Here is a 24,985-nt window from a genome sequence, read left to right on the forward strand (position 1 = left end):
TCATCCCCTCCCTCTTGAAAAGGATTTGACCTCAAATCTCGAGGGTCTTCATGATTATTGGCCACACCTACAAATATATAATAAAATTCATTAGAGGTGATATTCTCAACTAATAAATGTGAAAGGTATATCCTAGAAGGAATCCTTTCATGGAACCTAAAGAAATCTATGATACTAGACCTTCTAATATAATGAATAGGATCCTCTCCTAAACATAGACTAGGTATATTACTAAATCCTAAAAATGTGCTAAAACTAAAACTATAGCACATTAAAGACTTAATCCTAAAAACTAAAACATCTTGGCTAAAGTACCTTATATGGTAACCTAGGGATTTCTTAGAAAATAAGGAAAATACTACTAAGAAATTTCCTTAACAATTTTGGATTATATTATTTGTTGGATAGTTATGAAAATAATTTGTCACAAGGAACCTTGAAGGTTCATATTTTATATCCAAAAAATAATATATTCCATAAATTGGGTGCATTATTGAAACAACTAAGGTAGGAAAAGTCCTACACAAAGAAAAACTATCTACCTTGGGCACCACCAAGGAAGTAGCATGAGAAGTGGAACTAAGTGAAGTCCACTTTTCCTTCCCCAAATCTTGAAGATGAAATTCTTTTTCTTTAAAAATAATGGATTTGTCCTCTTCTTCAAGACTATTGGTTGTGTGAGGGTAAAAATTAAGGTCTTTATGAATAAAGAGAATAGTTTTCATAGGTTCACTAGTGATAAAGCAATTCTCTTTAAACATAACTCTCTTAGAGGATATTTCTTCCTCTTTACTCTTCCTTACTTTTTCTCTTTTTCTTTTGTTTTTCATTTGTGCTTGATCCTAAACCACTTGTTGAGGTGAGAGAGGATAAAGTACAAATTTCTTTTCCTTATGAGTGAAGGCGATTTCATTAGTAAGACCATTATGTACAGTTTTCTTTTCAAATTGCCATGGTTTTCCTAACAAAATATGACAAGCTTCCATTGGTACTATATCACATAAAGCTTGGTCCTCATACTTCCCAATGGAAAACTTAACCTTCACTTGTTGGTCAACTACTATGTCACCATCCTTATTAAGCCATTGCAAATGATAAGGTTGAGGATGTGGCATAGTAATTAAACTCAACTTTTTAACCAACCTAGTGCTACAACAGTTGCACCATGAACCACTATCAACAATTAAAGAACAAGCATTATTTAAAACATTACATCTTGTATGAAATATGTTCTCTCTTTGTGATAGGGTACCACTAGGTTGATTATGAAGGATTCTCCTAAGCATTAGGAGCTCTCCTTCATAAGGATAAACTGGCTCCACTTTGGACCTTTGAAGCTTTGTTTCAACCTCACTCTCACTAGAAGAGGAGGTAGTAGTCTCTTCTTGACTACTATAAGTGTCATGCCCCCTTAAGATCATGACTTTTTTTGTAGGGAATTGAGAAGCAATGTGGCCTCTCCCTAGACACTTGAAACATTTAATATCACTAGTCTTTATGCTAGTGTGTAGAGTGATGAGATCTTTATCCTTATCTTTTTTTTTTCTCTTTCCTCTTAGCCAATTCTTTGGAGGGTTCTGAAATAATTTTCTTTTCAAAAGGTTTTTCCTCCTCCATGTAGTCTTTCTTAAGAGATCTAGAGTGATAGTTTTCTCTTTTAGAAGATTTTCTCAATATTTTTTGTTCTACCCTTACACAAAGTTAGACCAAGTCATTTAGGTCCCTGTAGGGTAGTAGCTCCACTTGGTCTCTAATCTCTAAGTTAAGACCACTCATGAATCTGGCTACTATAGTGGCTTCCTCTTCCCTTATACAAGCCCTCATCATGTAAAGCTCTGTTTTTTGCATGTACTGTTCTACAGACATATCCCTTTGTTAGAGCCTTTGGAGCTTATTCATAAGCTCCTTTCCATAGTAGGTGGGAATGTGCCTCCTCCTCTTAGCACTTTTAAGATCATTCCAATATTGAATTGGAGGATCATTATGGAGGCGTCTCTCTCTTTCTAAGGCCATCCACCAATACATGGCATGCCTTTGGAAGCTAAGGGTATCCAGAGGGACTTTTCTCTCTTCACTTACCTTGTGGCAAGCAAAGAGTTGCTCAACTTTCATCTCCCAATCTAGATACAACTCCACATCATCTTTGCCAAAGAATTGTGGGAGGTCAACTTTGACTTCCCTAGGCCTTATGGTCCTTCTAGGAGTGTGTTGGTAGTTATCCCCTTGATTCATGCTTTCATTAGGGGATGTATATTGGGAATGTGAGGTCCTACTTTTTTTTCTATGTTTCTTCATATCTTCTTTCAATTTTTCCTTTTCTTGTCTTAAAATTCTCAACTCTTCCTCAAGGTAAGCAAGTTGTCCTTCTCTTTCAATTTTATCTCTTTCTCTTTGAAGAGACTCTTGCTTTTTTCATAGTTTAAGTGATTTAAGCTCTTTAGTAATGTATGAAAGACTTTTTGGAGAGCCATCACTTTCACTATTGGAGGAATTTTGAGACATTTTAACACAAAAAGATTTTTCTACACTCAAAAATATTTTTTAAGAAAATAATATTTTTGGGAAAGTGCTTAGACTTGACACTTGGAGGTCTAAGAAAATAAATTGAACTTTGGAGGGAGGTGAGCTACTAAGAGCCACTTAATAACCAAGCCTCTTCAAGTAAAAATCTCTAAACCCCCTTGTACATTTGCCTTGCACAAAGCAATTTCACAAAGATCTTTTTCAAAGAAAAATAACAAGCAAGTGCCTATTTGTGTACAATTCAAACAATGCAATCAATACTTGAAACCATAAATTGCTTGAAAACATAAATGGCATGAAAACATAAATTTCTTGAAAACTTAAATTGCTGAAAACATAAATTGCTTAAAACATAAATTGTGTGAAAACCTAAATTGCAATAAAACTTAAAGACAAGAAAACATAAACTAGGCGATTAAGCAATTAAACCTAAGTGAGAGCTTGGAAAGCACCAAAGACCTCTAAGGACCACTCTCACAAGTACTGCACAGTTTTACCCTAATGAAAACACTAAGGAGAGATGGAGATACACCAAAGGCACTCCAAGTCACTCCTATAAAGGCCTTGTACAAGAATGAGAAATTGAAAAATTTACAAAGATGAAATGTAAATTTACACCAAATGAAATGCAAATTCACATTTAAATGAAATGTAAATTCACTTAAAGAAAATTTAGTGGCTGCACCAAGAGTTTTAGAAACAAAAATTCAGCCACTAATTTAGTGACAATTTTAGTGACGGATTTGGTATTGAAAATTTTTGAAGACAAATTTCCGTCACTAAATTTGTTACTAAATCCTTCACAAAATTTTCACAAAAAATTTTTCTCCTTCTTTCTCCAATTCAGCCACCAAGATTGCACCCCTCACAATGTGTTTCACTCCTCTTTTAGAACCAACCTTGATGATGGTTACTCCTAGGTGTTTGAATTTCCAAGAATCCAATCCAATGAGAAACAAGCTCCTAAGTCACCACCAAAATCCTTCAATATTGGCTATCCTTGAGCTTGGCCTTCAACACCTTCCAAGAGGCACTCAACACACCTTAAGATGCTGGAATATTAGTAAAAAAACTGAAAAGGAACAATTAGGAACAGCTACACCAATTGGTGGAAGTAAATGAGACAAGACTAGAAGGAATTCCAAAGAAAGACAAGCAAAAAATTAAGGCACAATTTGAAAGGCTAGCACACAAAAGAAGTCCTAACAAAGGCACTAGAGTAGATTACAAAATAGAAACTAAGATTACAAACAAAAATAAGACACAAATATATGGCTGTACCGAAAGTTACACAACAAAATCCGAGACAAATTTGCACACAATTTTCTACTCCTTGGCTTTTTCTTGTACTCTTATTTTTATGCTTCTTTTTGTAAATTATTTTGCTCTTTTTATTTTCTTTTTGAACAGGAGTTTAATGCCTTTTAAAAATGTATAAGTCTCAGATTTAAGCACCAAAATCTGCTGCAAAAATTTTTATACAAAACAAGAGGTGTTCACATGCATATTTCAACTAGTGCTTCACAATTTTGTAGTGTTTTTAGGTTAAATTTTTAAGCACTCATTCTTTTGTTTTTCTCATGCATTTAGAACACATACACCTCTGTTTTGCCTCTGTTTCTAATGTATAAATTTTTTTAAAAGTTTCAGCCACACAATAAGACTCAAGGAAACCTAATAGGAATTAGTGTTTAGTAATTTTTTTTGCCAAAACTTTTAACAAGACATAATAGGAACCTAACTCTAGGAAATTTGCTAGAACTAATAGAAAATTATGAACACAAATATGTAAAACAAAATCACATATAGGTAAGGTTCAGATTCAATAAGAAAAATACACAAAAAATTTCGGACACAAACAACACACAAAATTAGGTCAAACAAGCTAGTCTAGGAATTTACAACATGTAAAGGACTACACATGACTTCTAAGACAAAACAATTGATTCAAAAATAAAACTAATGCAATGTGAATGAAGTCCAATCACGGACACATGTTATAGAATGGAGAGACTCAATCAAAACATAAAACGCACAAGTATAGGAACCTAGGTGCACAACAAAACCGGTTTGATTCAAGAATTAGAAGAACAAGAAAATATGAATCAAACAATTATCATGTGACATTTTGGATCCATCAAAATGTATATAAAATCTAGATCCATTCAGAAAACATAAGAAGACATGTAATAGAAGGAAGATACAACACGGATTCACTCAAAAAAGTTAGAACACAAAACCTCAAGAGCACTAGGCTCTAGATACCAAAAATGATGGAAACACTTGGAGAAGATGAATGTTCTTCCAAGCTCTCCATGCAAGGACCGAAATGTTCTTGAGGTTGGACTCCTTGAAGTGGTGGAAACACCTTGGAGGATTCTCCAATGGTGGAGAAGAACCTAAGAGAGGTTCGGTCACTTCTTGAAGAAGTGAAGAAGCTTGAGGAACCAAGCTTCTAGGAGAAGGAACCTTGAGAGAGAACTAGGAACTAGGTTCTCACGGTTTTGACTCTTGAAAAATGAGAGAGAATTCTGAATTCTTTTTCTCATAAATGTCCAAAAGTGAATACAAGTGAAGAGATTACAAATATATAAGGAGAGGTAGCTTGTAGTGTAACTAACCTTAACCATGGTTCACTAGGAACCATGGTAAGGTGTAGCTAACCATCCATGGTTTCTAAAACTTGTAGGAGAAGCTAACCTTGACCATGGTTCACTTAAGAACCATGGTAAGGTCAGCCAAACCTACTAAGGTTTAGAAGCTTGGAAGGCAAGCTTCAAAGATGGTAGGAGAAGCTAGAAATTTCGGCCAAGAACAAAAGGAATGAGCTAGGCGGTCAAGGCTCAAAAATGCTCCATGATTTATTTCAAAAATATTTGATTTGGTTTAGTTAGGTTCATCATATGATGATGAGACCTAGCTAAATCAAATCTATGAAAAATTAGGAGCAAAATGAGTCTAATATGCAAAATTTTGCCTAGGCCCAGTTCTGGCCCAATTACTAGTCACACCCTCAAGCCTTGCTAAAAGCCACCCCTTTTTCCCTACTGAAAAAATATAAAATGAATGTATTAACAAAGGAGGTTAAATGGAGTTAAACTCTCCAAGTAACCCACCCTAAAATCAATATCCAATCACTAATAAAAGCAAGTAAAGTGCCTCACAAATACAATGGCAAAAATAAGCCTATACAAAGAAACTACTATATGTACAAACATATGAAAAGGTCTTTAAGATCATCCCATTCCTCTTGGTTCTTTTAAAATATCACCTCTTGGATTCCTTGGCCTTGGACATAGTCTATCATTTAGGCTAGCAATGAGTATTATAGACCACCTAGGTCACGACCACTCCTGGTTGGCTAGCTTCACTCACCAGCTCTAGTATTCTTAAACCACTTCTGGTTCTCTAAGTATTTTCGACCACTCCTGGCCCGCCATCTTTACTCACCAGCGCTAGTATTTTCTTATCATCCACTTCTGGCTAGCAGTGAGTATTCTCGACCACCTCCTGGCCCGTTGGCTTAACTCGTCGACGCTAGAATATTCTTATCAGCTACTTCTGGCTAGCAGTGAGTATTCTTTGACTAGCCTCTCCAGGCTTTACAAGTATTCTTTCCCTAACCTCTTCAGGCTTTATAGATGATAGATGTATAATTAGGTTTGAGTGTTTGGGTTACTCTTACAGAGAGGATACATATATGATTTACACTCTCTAATGTTTCACTACCTTAGTCCTACAGAGATTCTGAATGTGTGGGTTACTCTTTACAAAGAGGATACATAAGATTACAACACTCACTAAGGTCTCCTTCCTAAGATACACTCGGAACACCTTAGACTATAAAGATGAATACAATGATACATTGTAGATTTGACTATGAAGAATCAATCTCTAATTTCTCTATTTTTTGTTTTGGGCTTGATATTACTTTTGGTGCTTAATGCTAAAAGCCCAGGGCAATGCCTATAGTCATTCTTTCGTTGCTCCTTGCCAGCCTCTTTAGGTTTGAGGTTATTGTATATTTGTAGGCTCATGGAATCTACCCGTTGCATATGTCCGTTGAAGCTGATATAGTCGTTCATGACCAGTTTGATCCTTCATTTAATTCTCAAGATCTTGCATTAAATGTTGCTTCCTATCTTTAGACATTGCGTATATTGTTCTTTGTCTTGTTGGCAGCAGTGTTTGACTTTATCTGATAACCTAGGAATTGTTTATCATTTTCTGGTCATGTAGGAATATAGTCGTTGTCCTTATCTGAAAAGTAACGTACTTTTTTTGACACATGCATGCTTTCTATTTTGACTTGTTTCTCTTCTCTTTCTTTCTTTCCTTTAACGTTGAGAGCTTCTTGTATGATTGTGGACGATGTCTAAGTTTTCCTCTGAGATTTGATTCTATTCTTCATGATAATTTTTGTCTACGTTTGATCATTTCATGTGCTTCTCAAGTTTTGGATCTTCATCTAACTTTGTAATACCCATTTTTTTATTATCTATTAATGAAATTTTCGTAAATTTTTTTAAGGTATATGGTGTTTTGGTAACTTGGAACGGGTTGTTCCAAAACCGGAACGGGCCGTTCCAAGCACCAAAAATGAACTGAGTTTGAAGTAGTAGAACGGGCCGTTTCCATAGTTGGAACGGACCGTTCTGGAAGGAGAACGGACCATTTTGGATGAGTCCCGGAATGGGCCGTTCTAGTTTCGGAACGGCCGTTCCACTTCAAAAATTTTCATAGATTTTTCAGGCCCAGAACGGGCGTTCCGCTTTTGGAACGGGCCGTTCCGGGTAGGAGGGGCAAAAATGCTATAAATAGGGGCCTTGGGGTGTTGGAATTGCATGCCTTGAGAGAGAAGAATTCCTAGAGAGAGAAAGGGAGAGGAGGGGAAAGAAAAGAGGAAAGAGAGGAAGAGGAATCCAGTAGAGGAGGTTCTGCCCGAGTTTCAGTTCAGGTTTATCCAAGTAAGGGTAGTACTTATAAGACTTAATCTAGTATGTATGAGCATGATAGGGGTAGTATAATTTTTAATATGCTATTTTTTTTATATGAAGATTGTCATGTGTTTAAGTCAATGGTTGTTTTAGGTGTTTAATTATTTGTTATTATATTGAATGATTTGGCATGGTTATGGAAAAGCTTGTATGTAATTATGGAATATGCTATATGTGTGTGGTTTGGAAAGCTAATAGAACTTAGAGGAGTAAGGTTATGGTATGGATTAGATCTCTTGGTGAGATCAGGATATAATCTTTGGAAAAATATGGAATTAGGAGTCCCATGGTGAGGATTCCAATATGGAACTTTTCCAAAGGTTATATAATAAACCACTTCAGATGTTAGGTGGATTCTAAAGTACTCCTCTAAGTATTCTATTTGCTACCGGTATGGGTCCAGGCCGAGTCATACCGATGGATGAGGTGGCCACGATCACCAGGGTTACGTGACGACGTAATCCAACTGTATATTTTCCATGAGAGCTTAGGCGTGAAACATGGGTTGATGACATGTTTCACTGTATCAACACTTGGTTTGGATGTGTTGAGGCCAACATTTGGTTTGGATGTGTTGGTTACATCATGGATTATACAGTGGTGTGACTTTGTTTTGGATGTGGAATATGTATACATATGGTATGGATTGTATACATTGGTTATGGATTCTTTATTATCATAAAATATGTGTGCGTTGGCATGGATGTGTATACATTATATTTTGGATTGGTCTATATTTAGCTTGGAAATGACTTGTTGGTCTGGATAAATACTATGGATAAATATCTGTTTAATGATATTTTATTATGATGTACTATGATTGGTTTTATATGTGCTAACCCTTATATTTCCATGATGGACTGTGATGATCTCACTATGTGGGGGAGCAGATCAGGTATGAGGCCTTGGGATAGCAAGGAGTCTTTTGGATAGCTGCTTTGAGAAGTGGCTAGGTTTAGAGCTTGACCAGCACCTAGGGTGTCTTATTTTGATGTCTTCATGACGTTGTAATTATATTACCTTTTTGGATTACTGTATAACCTTACTGAGGATAATGACTTTGTTATAAAAATATGTTATATATTTTAGAAATAATTTTATATGTTATTGTATATTTACACTCTAGTGTAGTTGGCCCTTGTTCTAGTTTCTTTAATATATATTATTTATCTTTGGTTGGTTCTGGATGTGACGGCCTAGGGTGGGTCGTTACAAACTTTCTCTGATTAGATTAGTCAATGCGTAATTTAGAACTTTGAACTTCGTCACTGTATTGATGCATTGACTTCTCCTTTAGTCTAGTCAACTCTGTAGATAGACTTTGTTTTTGTCTAAGTTCTTCTTTGGTTTGTGTTGTTTTTCTTGTCATGCAGCTGACTCTTCTTATTTGTATTTATTATCTTTCACCTAGTATATTGCATTCTCGATTGTGCATAGTACACCTTTTTCTGCTATTAATTTGCGTCTGGCGCATGTTCATCCTTTCCGTCCTTTGATCTTATTGTTATTATTTTTGAATGATTTTGGCCACATAAATCTGCTCGTCGTCTGAATTTGGATGTGTCTGCTAACGAGGAACTCTTTTGTTGATGGACATAGAAGATTTCTTCACTGTTATGTAGATCTTTTCATTTAATGCATTTGCTTATATACGTGAGATTTCTCTGAACGACTTGTTTCCTTCTAATGTCTGACTCTAATCATGACTTGGGCATCCTTGTACTTTGTGCGTTAGTGTGACTGCACAACGTTGTCTTTCTCTAAAGAGTAGGTGTCCTTCTTATAAAATACGTAGTTTTGACTTGTGGATTTGCGCTTGCCTATTCTTTAATCTTTCTCTTTTTTAGACTTGATGTCCTCGTGTGTTTCTTTGTGATTTGAGGACGATGTTTGCTATGAGCTTCACACATGTTTCACTATTCTCCAACTTCATCTAGATACTTAAATCTTTGTCTGAGAGGTAGACTCTAGACTCCGTCTTGGTCCAGTGTGAGAATAGACGATTATGATTTCGTTTGGAATGCTTCTTCATCTTTTGTTACTTGTTCTCTTGGCACCTTAGTTGACCTACATCTTTGTCTGTTCTTTGTCTGGTTATTTGTCATGCTTCATCTGATGATTTCGCAGGCTTTAATCATGTACATTGGCATGGTCTTGTATGATATTTCGTTCAGCCCAATCCCTGTTCTCATATTTTTCTGAAACACTAATACACATGTTAGTAATAACAACATGCATTATATTTGTCTTCATTCAAAACCTTAGTGGGGCTTACGAATTGCTTTGTCTGACTTAACATTCTGATGTCTGATTACCCTTAGAAACTCATCCATGTTGATGACTACAAATGAGAAAAATAATAAGATGTTATTTTTATCGTACACATTTTTTCTCTCCCATGTACGTTTGCAGTTCAACTTAATCTAGTTTAACTAAGTATATATGGTTCATGCAAAGTTAACATCTTGATAAATAGAATGCTCTGCTAAAAGGTTTTGATATTCATGCTCCGATCAAACATTATGGTTTGGCTATGATAAATAATCTTGATATTTACTCTGGTATCTATTTCTTTTTGATGATTACAAAGGGAGAGAAATAGAAAAGAATTAATCAAATATGCTATCTGTACTATCCGCATCGCAAGGCCGAGCTTGAGCTCGGTATAACAACGCAGCTTGACATCGGATATGCGTCACGCGACATCGGCCAAGACAAAGGCCCATCATCTGAATAGGTCAAAATCGATCTCGGGCCCAAGGCCCAGATAAACCCTAATTCACACTAAGGTACGTGCATTACTTATACGAGACTCATACACCCATAAACACTAACTTTAACATCGGAGTCTCTTTTGCAGGTACCACCCCCACTTTGGAGCAGCAAGCGTACCCAACGAAGGAGGCTCACCGATCTTACCAGCAGATCATCCCCTACGACAGATCTCCGGTAAGAACATTTGGCGCCCATCGTGGGGTCGATGAAGACATCTCTTATCGGCCACGCTTATGGTTTTCACCCAAAGCCATAGTAGACGATCAATAGATGATCAAGATCAGGCAACCAGAATGGAAGGCGAAGCGACATTGAGGTGGCTGATCGAGCAAGTCAACCAAATGCGGCAACAACACGCTATCGATCTGGAAAACATCCATGCCCGACATGAAGCCGACCTAGCAGCGCTGCATGCTAAGAATGAGCGCATTCGCGCCCAGCTTCCCTGGTGCCCTTCAGATCAACCCCCTCACCGAGTAATCAAAACGAGGATGAGGGGCACTCGGTTTCCTAGCCACCAACTGCACCCAAGGCGGCAACCCATAGGTCTACTGTTCATCGATCACACGTACTGACGAATAGGTTAGACCACAAAGTTAGCAATGCACCTGCCCAAGCCCCAGGACATAGGGTAAGCATCCGCCGCCTTCCTTTTGTTGACGGCATCATGAAGATGCCCCTTCTTTTTGGATGGAAGCCTCTCAACATCGACCGCTATGATGGCACCACCAACCCAGATGAGCACGTCGGCCTGTACGTCACCTAGGTAAACCTATACACTAACGATGATGCTATTCTGTGTAGGGTTTTCCTGACCTCGCTTAAGGGATCGGCACTTGCTTGGTACACCCAATTACCAGCGGGATCGGTAGATAACTTTGACACCTTGGTGAGATGATTCACGGCGCAGTATGCGACGAGTCGACCTCATCACATCATGTCCGCTGCCTTGGCCAGTCTCAGACAGGGCGACGATGAACCACTGAGGGCATTTATGGAGCGCTTTACTAGCACCTCGGTCAAGATCCGCAACCTAAACCCCGAGGTCGCCCTTCACGCCATGCTCATGGCACTCAAGCTAGGACCTTTCGTTGACAGCCTGTGTCGACGACCTCCCCCAGATATGGACGAACTCCATACCTGAGCTGTAGGGTACATTCAGATGGAAGAGCACACCGCTTTCCGCGACAAAGTTCGTGGAAAATCTCAGGCGAAGCCAAACCACGACCACAAAGATAAGATGAAAGTCACCAACGATAGCCAATTCAAGAAGGCTGCTAGGGCAAACAAAGGAGGGAGGTATGACTTCTACACCCCCCTGAATGCGCCTCGAGTACACATCCTGGAAGAGGCCAGCAGCACCAATCTACTCACTCTACCACTGCCCGGACATAGTCCCAACAGTGCGGACAAATCTAAGCATTGCCGATACCATAGAAACTATGGTCACACAACCGAGGAGTGCCGCGCACTCAGAGACCGCATCGAGGAACTCTTCCAAGGAGGGCACCTCGGACAATACGTCCAACGATAAGAATCTCACAGAGGAGGCTACCACGAACGAGGACGAGGACGAGGTCGAGGTTCCGGGACTCGAACAGACCAACCCTCCGGGTCTCAACAGAACACCAGTGGAGCAGTGCAGGCTGAGGTAAGTCATGACACAGAAATGACTCCCCTACGTGGAGTCATCAATACAATTGCAGGTGGCTTCGCGGGGGGAGGCTCTAGTAGCTCGGTGCGCAAAAGACACATGCGCAGCATCAACAATGTCCATACTTCCACCTCGGCCCCGCACCACAACACACCACCCATCACCTTCACGGACGACGACTACACTAGCATCTGTCCAAACTTGGATGATCCCATGGTCATCGTAGTGGAATTCGCTAATTGGGAAGTCCACAAGACGTTGATCGACTAGGGAAGCTCGGCTGACGTCCTATACTGGCCGACATTCCTAAGGTTAGACATTCCTCACTCCTTTATCCAACCTCACACAGAACCACTAGTCAGTTTTGCAGGAGAGCGAGTCCACACCTGCAGATACATTGACTTGTTGACAACCTTTAGGACACCTCCTGACTCAAGGAGAATCATGGTCAGATACCTCCTCGTTGAGGCCAACACGTCGTACAACATCATCATCGGCAGGCCGACCCTGAATTAACTCGGAGCTGTGGTGTCCACCCCACACCTGACGATGAAGTTCCCAGGGAGCAATGGCAAGATCATATCAGTCAGAGAAAATCAGAAGACAGCTCGACAATGCTATGCTGAAAGCTTGAAGGTCTCGCCATCCAAGGAGCGCCACAGAAGTGACCCCCTACAGTAGCCCAAATAACCCAGGTTGACATTACTGACTTGGATCCAAGGTCGGAATCCCACGAAGACCGACCAAGCCCCATCGAAGAGCTCGATGACCTTCAGGTCGGCAAACTCCCTGGACAGTGCATGAAGATAAGCCATCAGCTAAACCCAGAGATGCGATAGTGGCTCATAGAGGAAACCTGTAAAAATACTGATTTTTTTGCATGGTCGAGTGCCGACATGTCAGGTATTGATCCTAACCTCATCTGCCACAAGTTAGCCATCCACAAGGAAGCAAAGCCGATTGCTCAGAGAAAAAGGAAAGTCGGAGGGGAAAGACGCAATGCCATCATCGCCGAGATACAAAAGCTGCTGAACGGGGGCTTCATCTGCGAGGTCAGATACACCACGTGGCTGGCAAACATTGTACTAGTAAAAAAGAACTCGGGGAAGTGGCGCATGTGTGTCGACTATACCAACCTCGACAAAGCATGCCCCAAAGACTCGCACCCCCTACCGAATATCGACAGGTTGGTTGACGGCACGTCCGGCCATGCCCTCCTCAGCTTCCTCGACGCATATTTCGGGTACAATCAGATCATGATGTACCCACCAGACGAGGAGCACACAACCTTCATCACCGATCATGCCAGCTTTTTCTATCGAATGATGCCTTTTAGCCTCAAGAACGTTGGAGCCACTTACTAGTGTTTGATGGATAAGGTCTTCCAGCACCAAATTGGGAGAAATATGAAGGTATACGTGGACGACATGGTCGTCAAAACACTGTCTGCCAAGGCTCACATCCCCGATCTGGTCGAGGTGTTCAGCCAAATCCAAAAACACAACATGTGCCTAAACCTAGAGAAGTGTGTTTTAGGCATCCAGGGAGGTAAATTTCTTTGTTTTATGATTACCAGCAGGGGAATTGAAGCCAACCTGGAGAACTGCAACGCCATTATACAGATATAGAGTCCCTAGACTGTCAAGGACGTCCAACGCTTGGCAGGAAGGTTAGTCTCTCTTTCTCGCTTCATCCCCAGGTTGGCAGAGATAGCAGGGCCCATCTTCACCCTATTACGGAAGCCGCAAAACTTCAAGTGGACTAAGAAATGTGAAGAAGCTTTCAAGAGCTTCATAATTTTCTTCACCACTCTTCCAGTCCTTCAAAGGCTGGATCACCACTCTGACCTCCTCCTCTATTTGGTCGTGGCAGAAGGCGCAATAAGTGTAGTAATAGTGCAACAACACCATAAAGTGCAAATGCCCATTTACTTCATCAGCCGAGTCCCTCAAGACATGGAGAAACGATATCAGAAGATCGAGAAGCTGACACTAGCACTCGTCACCGCAGCTCGGCGCCTCCGACCTTATTTCCAGAGTCACTAGGTGGTCGTCAAAACTGACTACCCAATCAAGCAGATATTGAGAAAACCAGAACTCACAGGGTGCATGATAGCATGGTCAGTGGAGCTATCCGAGTTCAACATCCAATATGAAAGTCGAGGCCCCTTGAAAGCCTAGTGCCTAGCAAATTTTGTGGCTAAACTCACCCCAACCTCGGCTGAAGAACAACAGGTATGGACTTTACACGTTGATGGATCCTCCAACTCTAAAGGTGGTGGTGCAGGTATCATTTTGGAGGGACCAAATAAAGTCATCGTAAAGCAATCTCTCAAGTTCGGCTTCAAAGTCACCAACAATCAAGCAGAGTACGAAGCGTTACTTGCAGGATTGAGGTTGGAACACGACCTCGGAGCACAACGAGGGAGTTGTAATAGCGACTCAAAACTCATGGTAGAGCAACTCAGTGGGACATACCAGACCAAGGATAACCTGTTACAAAGGTATTTTCATGTCGCATCCCAGAGGATCTCATCCTTTGACGAGTTCACTATACACCATGTGCCCCGAGAACAGAATGCCAGAGTTGATCTCCTGTCCAAGCTTGCCATCATAAAGAGCCCTGGGAAACATCGGACCATCATCTAGTAGACCCTGAATTCACCCAGTCTAGACGAGAAACTGTCAACGCTAGTGACAGTGAAGACCAAGGATGGATGACAGGAATATGGAACTACTTAAAGGAGGGTACTCTACCCGAGGACAGAGATGAAGCACGGAAGATGAGGGTAAGGTCGGCTAAGTTCGTCATAATTAGAGACGAGCTGTTCAAACATGGCATCTCCACTCCACTTATGAAATGCCTAACAGAATCCCAGGCCACCTACGTCGTCGAAGAAATCCACCGAGGGATCTGTGGGATGCACTCTGGGGCCTGCTCAATGGCGACCAGGGTACTTCGAGTTGGGTACTACTGGCCCATACTAAAGTTGGACTGCCAAGCTAACGTACAGAAGTGCAAAGAATGTCAGCAATTCAGTAACGCACATCGGCAACCACCTGAAGTGATGGAGAAGGTGAGGAGGAGTGATAGTTGACTTCTCCTTAGCTACTCCTTAAACTCGGATCTTCTTCAAAGGAGATTGAACACGAAATGATGAACCAAAGAAAGAGGAAGTATCACGGATGGAAAAGGCTTAAGCCTTGGATGGAAGCATCCAAGCTTAAGGTGCAAGGGAAAGCTCACTTCAAAGAGGAGGAAAACCTAGTAGGGTTCCTAAGGTGAAGCATTCTCTCATGGTGACTCTTGAACGAAATTTGGTTGAATAAGCTCTCAAATTTCATTATTCTCAAAAGTGAATACAAAAGGTGAAAGAAAGGCTTAAGTATGCACGGAACTGTGACCCATAGGTGCCTAAACTAAAGCCTCACAAATTGGCGCCTAAAGTTTGAATTCAAATTTGAAATTTGAATTCAAACTTTGGTGCACATGTGTAAGTCCGAAGATTTAGGTACCAAGGTGCATTTAGGTTTTATTTGAAATTTATTTAGGGTTAATTTGAGTGGCACATGTTCAGCCACCCATGGTGCTAAACATGTGACTCAAATGTAACTTAAATGACTTCCAAATTAAACCTAATTTAACCTAATTAGCATACTTTAGTATTCCTTGTATTTTCCTATTCTAATGACCTAATTACATTGGTCAAACAATTACAATGGAAAGGAAAAATTACAAGAATGAAAATGAGCCCAATATTGGGTACCAAAAGCCCAAAGGCCCATGAAGCCCAAAATTAGGCCCAACAAGCCTAAAACCTAAAATGCTACTCTATGTGGTCCAAAATACAAGACCAAAATATATTCAAACTATGCTAACAAAAATATAATAAGAATGTTAATAACAAGATAGGCCCATGTTGAAACTTGGTTTGGGCCTTCCAAGCCCATAGGGCCATTGGGCCTTGACTGGCCCAATCTTCCATGTCTAGCCCACTCCTCTTGGATCTTTGAGTGTGTCACCTCTTGCATTCCCAAGTATGATTCCATCATCCCCTCCCTCTTGAAAAGGATTTGTCCTCAAATCTAGAGGATGCATGGAAGAAAAATTAGCACCTACATGTAAAACATGCAAGGAATAAGAAGTGACATGGTAAGAGAAGAAATCATGGATCCTAAGAGGAGTCCTACTATCTAACCTAACAAAGAAAGATAAAATATTAGACTCTCTAGAAATAGAAATAGGCTCCTCTCCTAAGCATAACCTAGAAGTAAAACCTAAAAATATGATAATATTATGACTAAGACAACGAAAAGATTGATTTTTAAACACTACAATATCTTGCCTAAAGTACCCTAAATGGTAACCTAGGCTTTTCCTAAAATATAAAGAAAAAACTACTAGAAAAGGCCGTAAACAATTTTGAATTTGATTATTTACTAGATACTCATAATCATATAAACTATATTTATCTTGTAGGGAAGGAAACATATTAAGTTCAAAAGAGTAAGAACTTCCCATAAGATCAAACATAGGATATAGATTATTACAAGTTGTACCTACTAAACAATGTAAACCGAAAATTGGGTGCTTTATGAAATTCAAATAAATACTTCCTTCCTTGTGCACCTTCAAGGAAGTAGTATAAGGAGTAACACTAGGAATAGTTCACTCCTTCTTCACTATATCTCGAAGTTGAGAATTCTTTGTTTGAAATTTATTTTGTTCCTCATTCTCAACTTTAAGATTAGTGGCAGCATTAGGATAAGAGTCAAAACTTTTATGAATAAAGAGAGTTCTTTTCAAGTCTTGTTTGGTCATAAAATAACTCTCCTTAGTCACAAAGGTTTTAGTGGAATCCCCTTCTTCCACACTCTTTCCTTCTTTTCTTTCTTTATTTCTTTTTCTTTTCATTTTCCTTTGATCCTCAAACACTTGGGGCAGTGTTAAAGGATTAAAAACAATTTCCTTTTTTTTATGAGTGAAGGTTATTTTGTTAGTAAGGCCATCATGTATAGTTTGTTTATCAAATTGCCATGGCCTACCAAGCAAAATATGACAAGCTTTCAAAGGGATCACATCACATAAAACTTTGTCTTTATAATCCCCCTATAGAAAACTTGACCTTCACTTGTTGGTTCACCTCCAATTCCTCACCTTCATTGAGCCAATGAAGTTTATAAGGTTGAGGGTGAGGAATAGTGGTAAGGGCTAGCTTGTTAACCAACCTTGTACTACAACAATTAGAGCATGATCCACTATCAACAATGAGAGAACAATTTCTTTTTGAAACCAAACATCTTGTGTGAAATATGTTCTCTCTTTGAGATAGTGAAGTGGGACAAGGTTGACTTCCAAGAAGCCTTTTGATCATAAGAAGATCACCATCAACAGGATATAACTTTTCAATTGGATGATCTTCCTTACTAGTCTCACTATCACTTGTAGTGGTAGAACTAGATTCATCAAGACTACTATAAATGTCTTGCCCTCTCAAAATCATTACCTTTTTAGTTGGGCATTGAGAAGCTATGTGGCCTCTCCCAAGACATTTAAAGCATTTGATGTCACTAGTCTTACTACTAGAAGTGATGACATTTTTATTTTTCTCTTTTTCATTATCTTTTTCTTTTTCTAGACCCTTACTAGAGTTTGTAGAAGAGTCATGTTGACCCTCCCTCTTGTAGTCCTTCTTGATATAAGAGTTAGCTTGAGTTTTTCCTTTTAAAGAATTTTTTCTTAAATTTTGTTGTTCCACCCTTATACAAAGTTGGACCAAATCATCAAGGTCCCTATAAGGGAGTAACTCAACCCTATCTCTTATATCAAAATTTAGACCACTCAAAAATCTGGCAATGGTCAATCTTTCTTCCTCCCTTATCCCAGCCCTCATGAGATACAACTCCATTTTTTATCTATACTCCTCCACACTCATGTTCTTTTGTTGGAGTCTTTGGAGCTTATCCATAAGCTCCCTACTATAATAAGAAGGAATGTGCCTTCTTCTCATAGCACTCCTCAGCTCATTCCAATAAGTGATTGGAGGGTCATTGTGAAGTCTTCTCTCTCTTTCCAAGGATGTCCACCAATACATGGCTTGTCCTTGGAAAGCTAGGGTGGCTAGGGAAACTTTTCTCTCCTCACCTACTTTATGACAAGTGAAGATTTGCTCCACTTTCATCTCCCAATCCAAGTAGGCATCTACATCCTCTTTTCATGAAAGTAAGGGAGATCAACCCTTGATTCCCTCACTTTGGGTTCCTTAATGACTCTCCTAGGTGTAGGTTGGTAGTATGCATCCATATTCAAACTACCATCATTTTCTTGGATTTGAGAATCATTAGAACTCTTGGTTGAGCTCCTTGAGGAACTTTTTTGACTTTTACTTTTATTTATTTTTTTCAAAAGTTTTTCTTCTCGTTGCTTAATCTTTTGTATCTCTTCCTCTAAAGCAATAAGTTGTACTTCTCTTTGAATCTTTTCTTTTTGTTTTTGAAGTACCTCTTCATGCTTCCAAAGTTTTAGTGCTTCAACCTCCTTGATAATTCTTTTAAAACTTTTAGGAGTTTCAAAGTCACTACTACTTTGAGAATGATGACTCATGATTAAGCAATAAGAATTTGTATGCTATGCAAAAAGATATAAAATGTTTTTGTTATTTTCTAGGAATGAAAATAGCACTTAGGAGTCTAAGTGTACAAGTTGCGCTATCAAGGGAGGTGAGCTACAAAGAGCCACTTAATAACCAAGCCTTTTCAAGTGGAAATCACTAAACTCCTTTGTGGTACTTCCAATTCCCCAAAACTTTTCACAAAAAGTTTTGTATGTTTTTCACAAATTGTTTGTTTTTGAAACTAACTAAATGTGAGCAATTAAAACTACACAATTCTAGACGAATTAGGGCAGCAAATTAAACAAAATTATGGACAAGAAACTTAAAAGAAGCAAGGATAAGTAGCTAGTCGTATAACCCTAAGTGGAAGCTTGAAACATATGAAATTTCCAAGCCACTTCCACTAGTACTACACGTGAGAAGGCTATCAAGGAGTTAGATATACCTGACCAGCTTCTTAATACTCCCTCCAAGCTTTACAAATTGTTTTAAAAATACAAGAGAGATTGCAAAATTTAAACTAGCCTAGAAAGCAATAAATGGCGGTTTTGATGACCAATTAGTGACGGATTTGTTGTTGAACTTTTCTAACACTTATTTAAGTGTTTAATCCGCCACTAATCCTTCAAATCAGATGCCTGGACCTGCACAATAAACAAAACAAAAGAGATTAATGGTGGCTGCCTCACAAGGTGAAAGGAATGATCACTCAAGTGAAGGAAGTTTAGGAGAAGCTAGGTCACTAAATTAGGTCAAATTTTTGTGATATTAGTGTCCAAACTTTTCCTACTCTTTGTTGAGAAATGCTTGATCCTTAAGCAAGGATTTGAGGCCACTTCCAGCACAGAGAATTTAATGAAAGAAAACTAGACAAGCAACAAAGCACAATTTGAAAAGCTTATACCAAAAAAATGAAGAGTAATAGGTGTATGTGACAAGACTCAAGAGGTTCAACAAGTAAAACTGAAAATTAAGACTCCAAATAAAGCTAGCACACATTTAGGAAGGTTCCTAGATAGGTACTAGAGTAGATGAGCAAAACCAAAAAAATTTGAAAGCAATTGGATAAGTATAGAACAAATAGTAGTCAAAACAATATCAAGGAATCAAGTGAATTTTTACCAATGAACACCTCTCGGCTTTTTCACTTTAAAATGCTTTCTCTATTTTTTTTAATTCTTTATTTTTTATATATTCAAATTGAGATTCCAGAGAAGGTATTTGCCTTTTGTTTAAAAAAAATTTATGATTCCAAGCTATAGAAACCGTGACTACAAAATTAGGTCAAAATTCAAGTGAAAACAAGGAAACTAGTGCACTAGTTTTTAGGTTTTGTTTTGGATTCTTTTGTACACTTTTCTTTGATCTTTTGAAACGCTTTAGGCTCTGTATTTCACTCTGTTTTCCAGCCTTAATACTCTTTTTTTTTTTAATTTGAATCCACAAGAAATAGTGCACTAGAAGTAGGTTAAGCACTTGAAAATTTAAGTAACACAAATTTTCTTAGATTTTTCAATGGAAAGTGATTTGAAAACTTAAGTACATAAAAGAAACCTAACTCTAAAGAAATTTGCTAGAACTAATAGCAAATTATGAACTCAATAAGGTAAAAGGAAAAGCACATATAGGTAAGCACAAAGAGAAGCAAAACCGAGAGCAACAAAATGAACAATGTACTAAAAGCAAATTAGGTCAACATGTTATTCAAGGAATTTTTGAACATATAAGGACTAAACAAACATCCTAAGACAAAACATGGATTAAAAACCAAAATCTAATGCAATTCATGGAGTCCAATCACGGACACATACTAGAATGGAGAGACTCAAAGAAATTCAAAAATAAGCACAAGCTAATAGGTCCTAAACATGTTGATTGTGGAAGAAAATTCAAAAACAATCAACCAATGGACTATGGAGCAAAATGTGATTCAAAACATATAGATCCGAAAATAAACTCAAACAAGACAAGAAGAACACAATGAACATAAAACATGGACAAAAAAAATTTAGGAAAAACTTATCTCCTTGAAGAACCTTGCTCTTGATACCAAAATTGATGGAGAAGGTGAGGTGGAGTGACAGTTGACTTCTCCTTAGCTACTCCTTAAACTCGGATCTTCTTCAAAGGAGATTGAACACGAAATGATGAACCAATGAACCAAAGAAAGAGGAAGTATCACGGATGGAAGAGGCTTAAGCCTTGGATGGAAGCATCCAAGCTTAAGGTGCAAGGGAAAGCTCACTTCAAAGAGGAGGAAAACCTAGTAGGGTTCCTAAGGTGAAGCTTTCTCTCATGGTGACTCTTGAACGAAATTTAGCTGAATAAGCTCTCAAATTTCATTATTCTCAAAAGTGAATACAAAAGGTGAAAGAAAGGCTTAAGTATGCACGGAACTGTGACCCATAGGTGCCTAAACTAAAGCCTCACAAATTGGCGCCGAAAGTTTGAATTCAAATTTGAAATTTGAATTCAAACTTTGGTGCACATGTGTAAGTCCGAAAATTTAGGTACCAAGGTGCATTTAGGTTTGATTTGAAATTTATTTAGGGTTAATTTGAGTGGCACATGTTCAGCCACCCATGGTGCTAAACATGTGACTCAAATGTAACTTAAATGACTTCCAAATTAAACCTAATTTAACCTAATTAGCATACTTTAGTATTCCTTGTATTTTCCTATTCTAATGACCTAATTACATTGGTCAAACAATTACAATGGAAAGTAAAAATTACAAGAATGAAAATGAGCCCAATATTGGGTACCAAAAGCCCAAAGGCCCATGAAGCCCAAAACTAGGCCCAACAAGCCTAAAACCTAAAATGCTACTCTGTGTGGTCCAAAATACAAGACCAAAATATATTCAAACTATGCTAACAAAAATATAATAAGAATGTTAATAACAAGATAGGCCCATGTTGAAACTTGGTTTGGGCCTTCCAAGCCCATAGGCCCCATTGGGCCTTGACTGGCCCAATCTTCCATGTCTAGCCCACTCCTCTTGGATCTTTGAGTGTGTCACCTCTTGCATTCCCAAGTATGATTTCATCATGAAGTCCTCCACCAGATGGTGTCACCATGGCCCTTTGCCCAGTGGGGAATGGACATCCTCGGACCATTTCCCCTCGTGAAAGGCCAACTCAAGTTCCTCCTTGTAGCAGTCGACTATTTCACCAAGTGGATTGAAGCGTGCCCACTTGCGAAGATTACCGCCGAGAATGTGCAGAAGTTCACCTGGAAGAGCATTATTTGCAGGTTTGGTCTCCCACATTCCCTTGTCATTGACAACGGCAGGCAATTCATCGCGCAAAGTTTTGAGAACTTCCTCCAAGAACTCAGAATTAAACACCTTCCAACCTCGGTGGAGCATCCCTAAACCAATGGCCAAGTCGAAGCCACTAACAAGGTAATACTCTGAGAGCTAAAGAAGCGGCTAGGAAACGCCAAAGGACAATGGGTCGACGAGCTCCCCAGCATCCTCTAGGCGTACCACTGTACCCCACAATCAACAACGCAGGAAATGCCTTACAGGTTGACCTACGGAGCCGATGCCATGATCCTAGCGGAGGTCGGTGAGACGTCTCATCGACGCCACACCTTTGACAGCGAGCAGAATGCTTAACAAACGGCAGTCAACCTGGACCTGATTGACGAGCTCAGAGAGGAAACTCGAATCCATGAAGAAGCCTACAAACTTCTTGCCTCCAGAAGATACAACACACGAGTCCGACCTCGCTCTTTCCGGGTCAGCGACCTGGTGTGGCGACTACTAGAAGAGCTCAGCGGAAAAACCATCCCACGAACTTGGAATGCCACGCATCTCAAGTTTTACTTCAGTTGAAATGTACAAATAGGTTATGCACTCTTTTCCCGACTCAGTCTTTTGTCCCAAAAAACAGAAAAATGGGTTTTGGCTGAGAGGGTTTTTAACGAGGCATACCCTCAACATTAATAAAATGACTCATTCCACTTATATTTTCTTAATTTTGCACCACATTAGCAAAAATTATATCATGTTTAGCCAAGGTCGAATCCGAACCTTGGTACAAACTACACTACGCTAAGCCAAGGTTGAATTCCAAGCCAAGGTCGAGTTCAAACCTTGGCACGACCTATATCATGTTAAGCCAAGGTCGAATTCGAACCTCGGCGCAAATTATATTACATTAAGCCAAGGTCGAGTTCAAACCTTGGCACGACCTATATCACGCTAAGCCAAGGTTGAATTCGAACCTCGGCGCAAATCATGTTACTCTAGGTCAAGGTCGAGTTCGAACCTTGACACGATCAAAATCACAAACAAAGGTCAGGATTGAACCTTCACAGGACAAGCTTGAGCCTCAAAGCGCACAATACAGGGCATGTTTCGAACCTCAAAAGCAGGTTACGACTAAGCCCAAAAATCTAGATTCAATTCTTAGACTAAAGTCGAAGGTCAAACTTGAACCTTATCCAAACGAGAATCATCAAAAGAGCGAGACAAGAACCGAAAATGAGAAAAGCAAATTATATACATAACAAGTTCATCAACAAAAAACATGAGTTCAAAAAGCAAGAAAATAAACTAAGTCATTACAAGACAACAGCCTAGGCAGTGGTATTCTCGCTCGAGCTATCAGGGAGGTCGTCTTCCGTCACCAGCTGCCCACCTCGCACCTCTTTCTCTACATGCATAGTAGAGAGGTCGACCCCTGGTGCAAGTAACCTCACTTGATGAGTTGCCTTGACGAAACCCCTCTTGTGCTCCACCAAAACAGCTCACTCAGTCTCGACGAGCTTACTCTCTAGGCCTGCCTTAGCCGCGACCATCTTATCAAGGTCAGCCTTCAGAGCACTGACCTCCTCCTCATTTCCAACTAGAAGTACCTCGTCACAAAGACGCCTCTCGGCTTCTTCCGCCAGCTCAGCCCTCAACGCCGAGACCTCGTCCTCTAGAGAGCGTGCCCGGCCTCGAATAAAATTGGCGACTTCTTGCAGATCACCCACTTGGGCAGCATAAACTTCATTAGCCTTCAGAGCAATCTCCAAAGACTTCTAAGTCCTTGAAAGATCCCTCCTCGTGGCTTGCAGCTCTGGCTCATTCTTCTTCACCACCTCACTCAGAGCGGCCCCCAAGGCCCGGTTCTCCTCCTCTAGCGGCTGAACTCAGCTCCTAGCGCTCTCAAGCTCCCCCTGTAGCTTCAACCACTTGCATTTCCAATGGTCCAAAATGGTGATCGACCTCTGCATGAAGACCTCCGCAGAGTCTAGGCCCTCCACTAGCCCGACCTTCTCAATCATCGCCTTGCCAGCCGAGCGGAGTGAACTTCTCGGGTAGAAGGTCTCGGCGGTCACCTTCGAGCTCCACATCGAGTCCACATCTGATGACACGCTCACATGGTCCAACCTCGCCAGGGGGCGAGTAACATCGAAGCGTTTTACGATGCATTTCCCCCTTGGCGCCCCTGGCAGAGGAGGAGGCGGCACAGCGGTCGCCAGAGTTGGCGTTGGGGACCTAGAGCTCGGCCCCTCTCCGCGGGCCTCGGCAGGAGTTGAAGTGGGTGTTTCCTGCGCAGCAGCTGAGGCATTTGGCCCTGGCGCCTCTGAGCTCGGCTCCACCTAAGCCTCGGCGGAAGTCAGCATAGCCCGCCTACACAAAACACGAAAAAGTTACTAAGTTACTAAACAAGGAAATCACACAGTGTGGAAGAAAAACCATAAGAATAAAGACACAAACCTGTGTCTCATGAGCAACCTCCTCCACGGCCACTCTGGATGATCCCTCAGGCGGAGGACTCCCAATTAGGACGATTGGGTCGGCATCAGCGGCCTTCGAGGTCACCTCTTCAGAGTCACGAGGAGCCAAGGTCTCCCCTACCCTACTCTCTCCCTTCTTTCTTTTCCTACGAGTGTCAAGGGGAGCGACCTCCTCTTCAGTGACCTCGGGAACCTCGAGCTCCTCCACGTTGTAGCGGGCTTTCAGCTCGCGCCACTTGCTTCTCCCTATTATACCTATAAGCACAAAAACCAAACACATAAGCAGAAGGAAAAAGACAGAGAATCTAACAACTAAGGGGACGAAATACTCACTATCTAAATCCCTTTCCTTGTCCGCAAAGTTAGCAAGCGACAGGACGAGCTTGCAATCCAACGAACGAGGGAGCGCAGCTAGATCGGCAATGGCAGTAGTATTTGACTCCGATAGCTGGAGACCGCTTAACCCATTGAAATTGATCGGATTCTGCTACCTAAAAAGGGGGAACCTCGGCAACCCACCGAAGTGAAAAACCTCATCAACTAGCGGGTTGGCTTCCTTAGGCCGAACTCAGAAGAACTCTTGTTTGAAGCCCTTATACGACTTGGAGTAAAGCGAGAACAATCCCCCAACCTTACCCCCGTTCAAAGACACCCAGCCCAGGGGAGGGTCACCCAACTTGAGTTGGT

At 40.3% G+C, this 24,985-nt stretch overlaps 1 protein-coding gene across 1 annotated transcript; it reads left to right on the plus strand.

Annotated features, from left to right (window-relative positions):
* The first annotated feature begins 14,665 nt into the window (after window positions 1–14,665).
* On the plus strand, window positions 14,666–15,046 carry LOC145958642 (uncharacterized). The gene has a single exon (XM_083076148.1). The coding sequence runs from the start codon at window positions 14,666–14,668 to the stop codon at window positions 15,044–15,046; it is 381 nt and encodes a 126-aa protein (XP_082932274.1).
* The last annotated feature ends 9,939 nt before the right edge of the window (window positions 15,047–24,985 follow it).

The sequence above is a fragment of the Cajanus cajan genome, chromosome 6 (assembly GCF_000230855.2).
Source record: "Cajanus cajan strain Asha chromosome 6, NIPB_CcT2T_4, whole genome shotgun sequence".
Classification (NCBI taxonomy): domain Eukaryota; kingdom Viridiplantae; phylum Streptophyta; class Magnoliopsida; order Fabales; family Fabaceae; genus Cajanus; species Cajanus cajan.

Excerpts from the sequence above, each read along its gene's own strand:
- LOC145958642 (XM_083076148.1), top strand. The coding sequence starts at position 14,666 with ATGACAGGAATATGGAACTACTTAAAGGAGGGTACTCTACCCGAGGAC.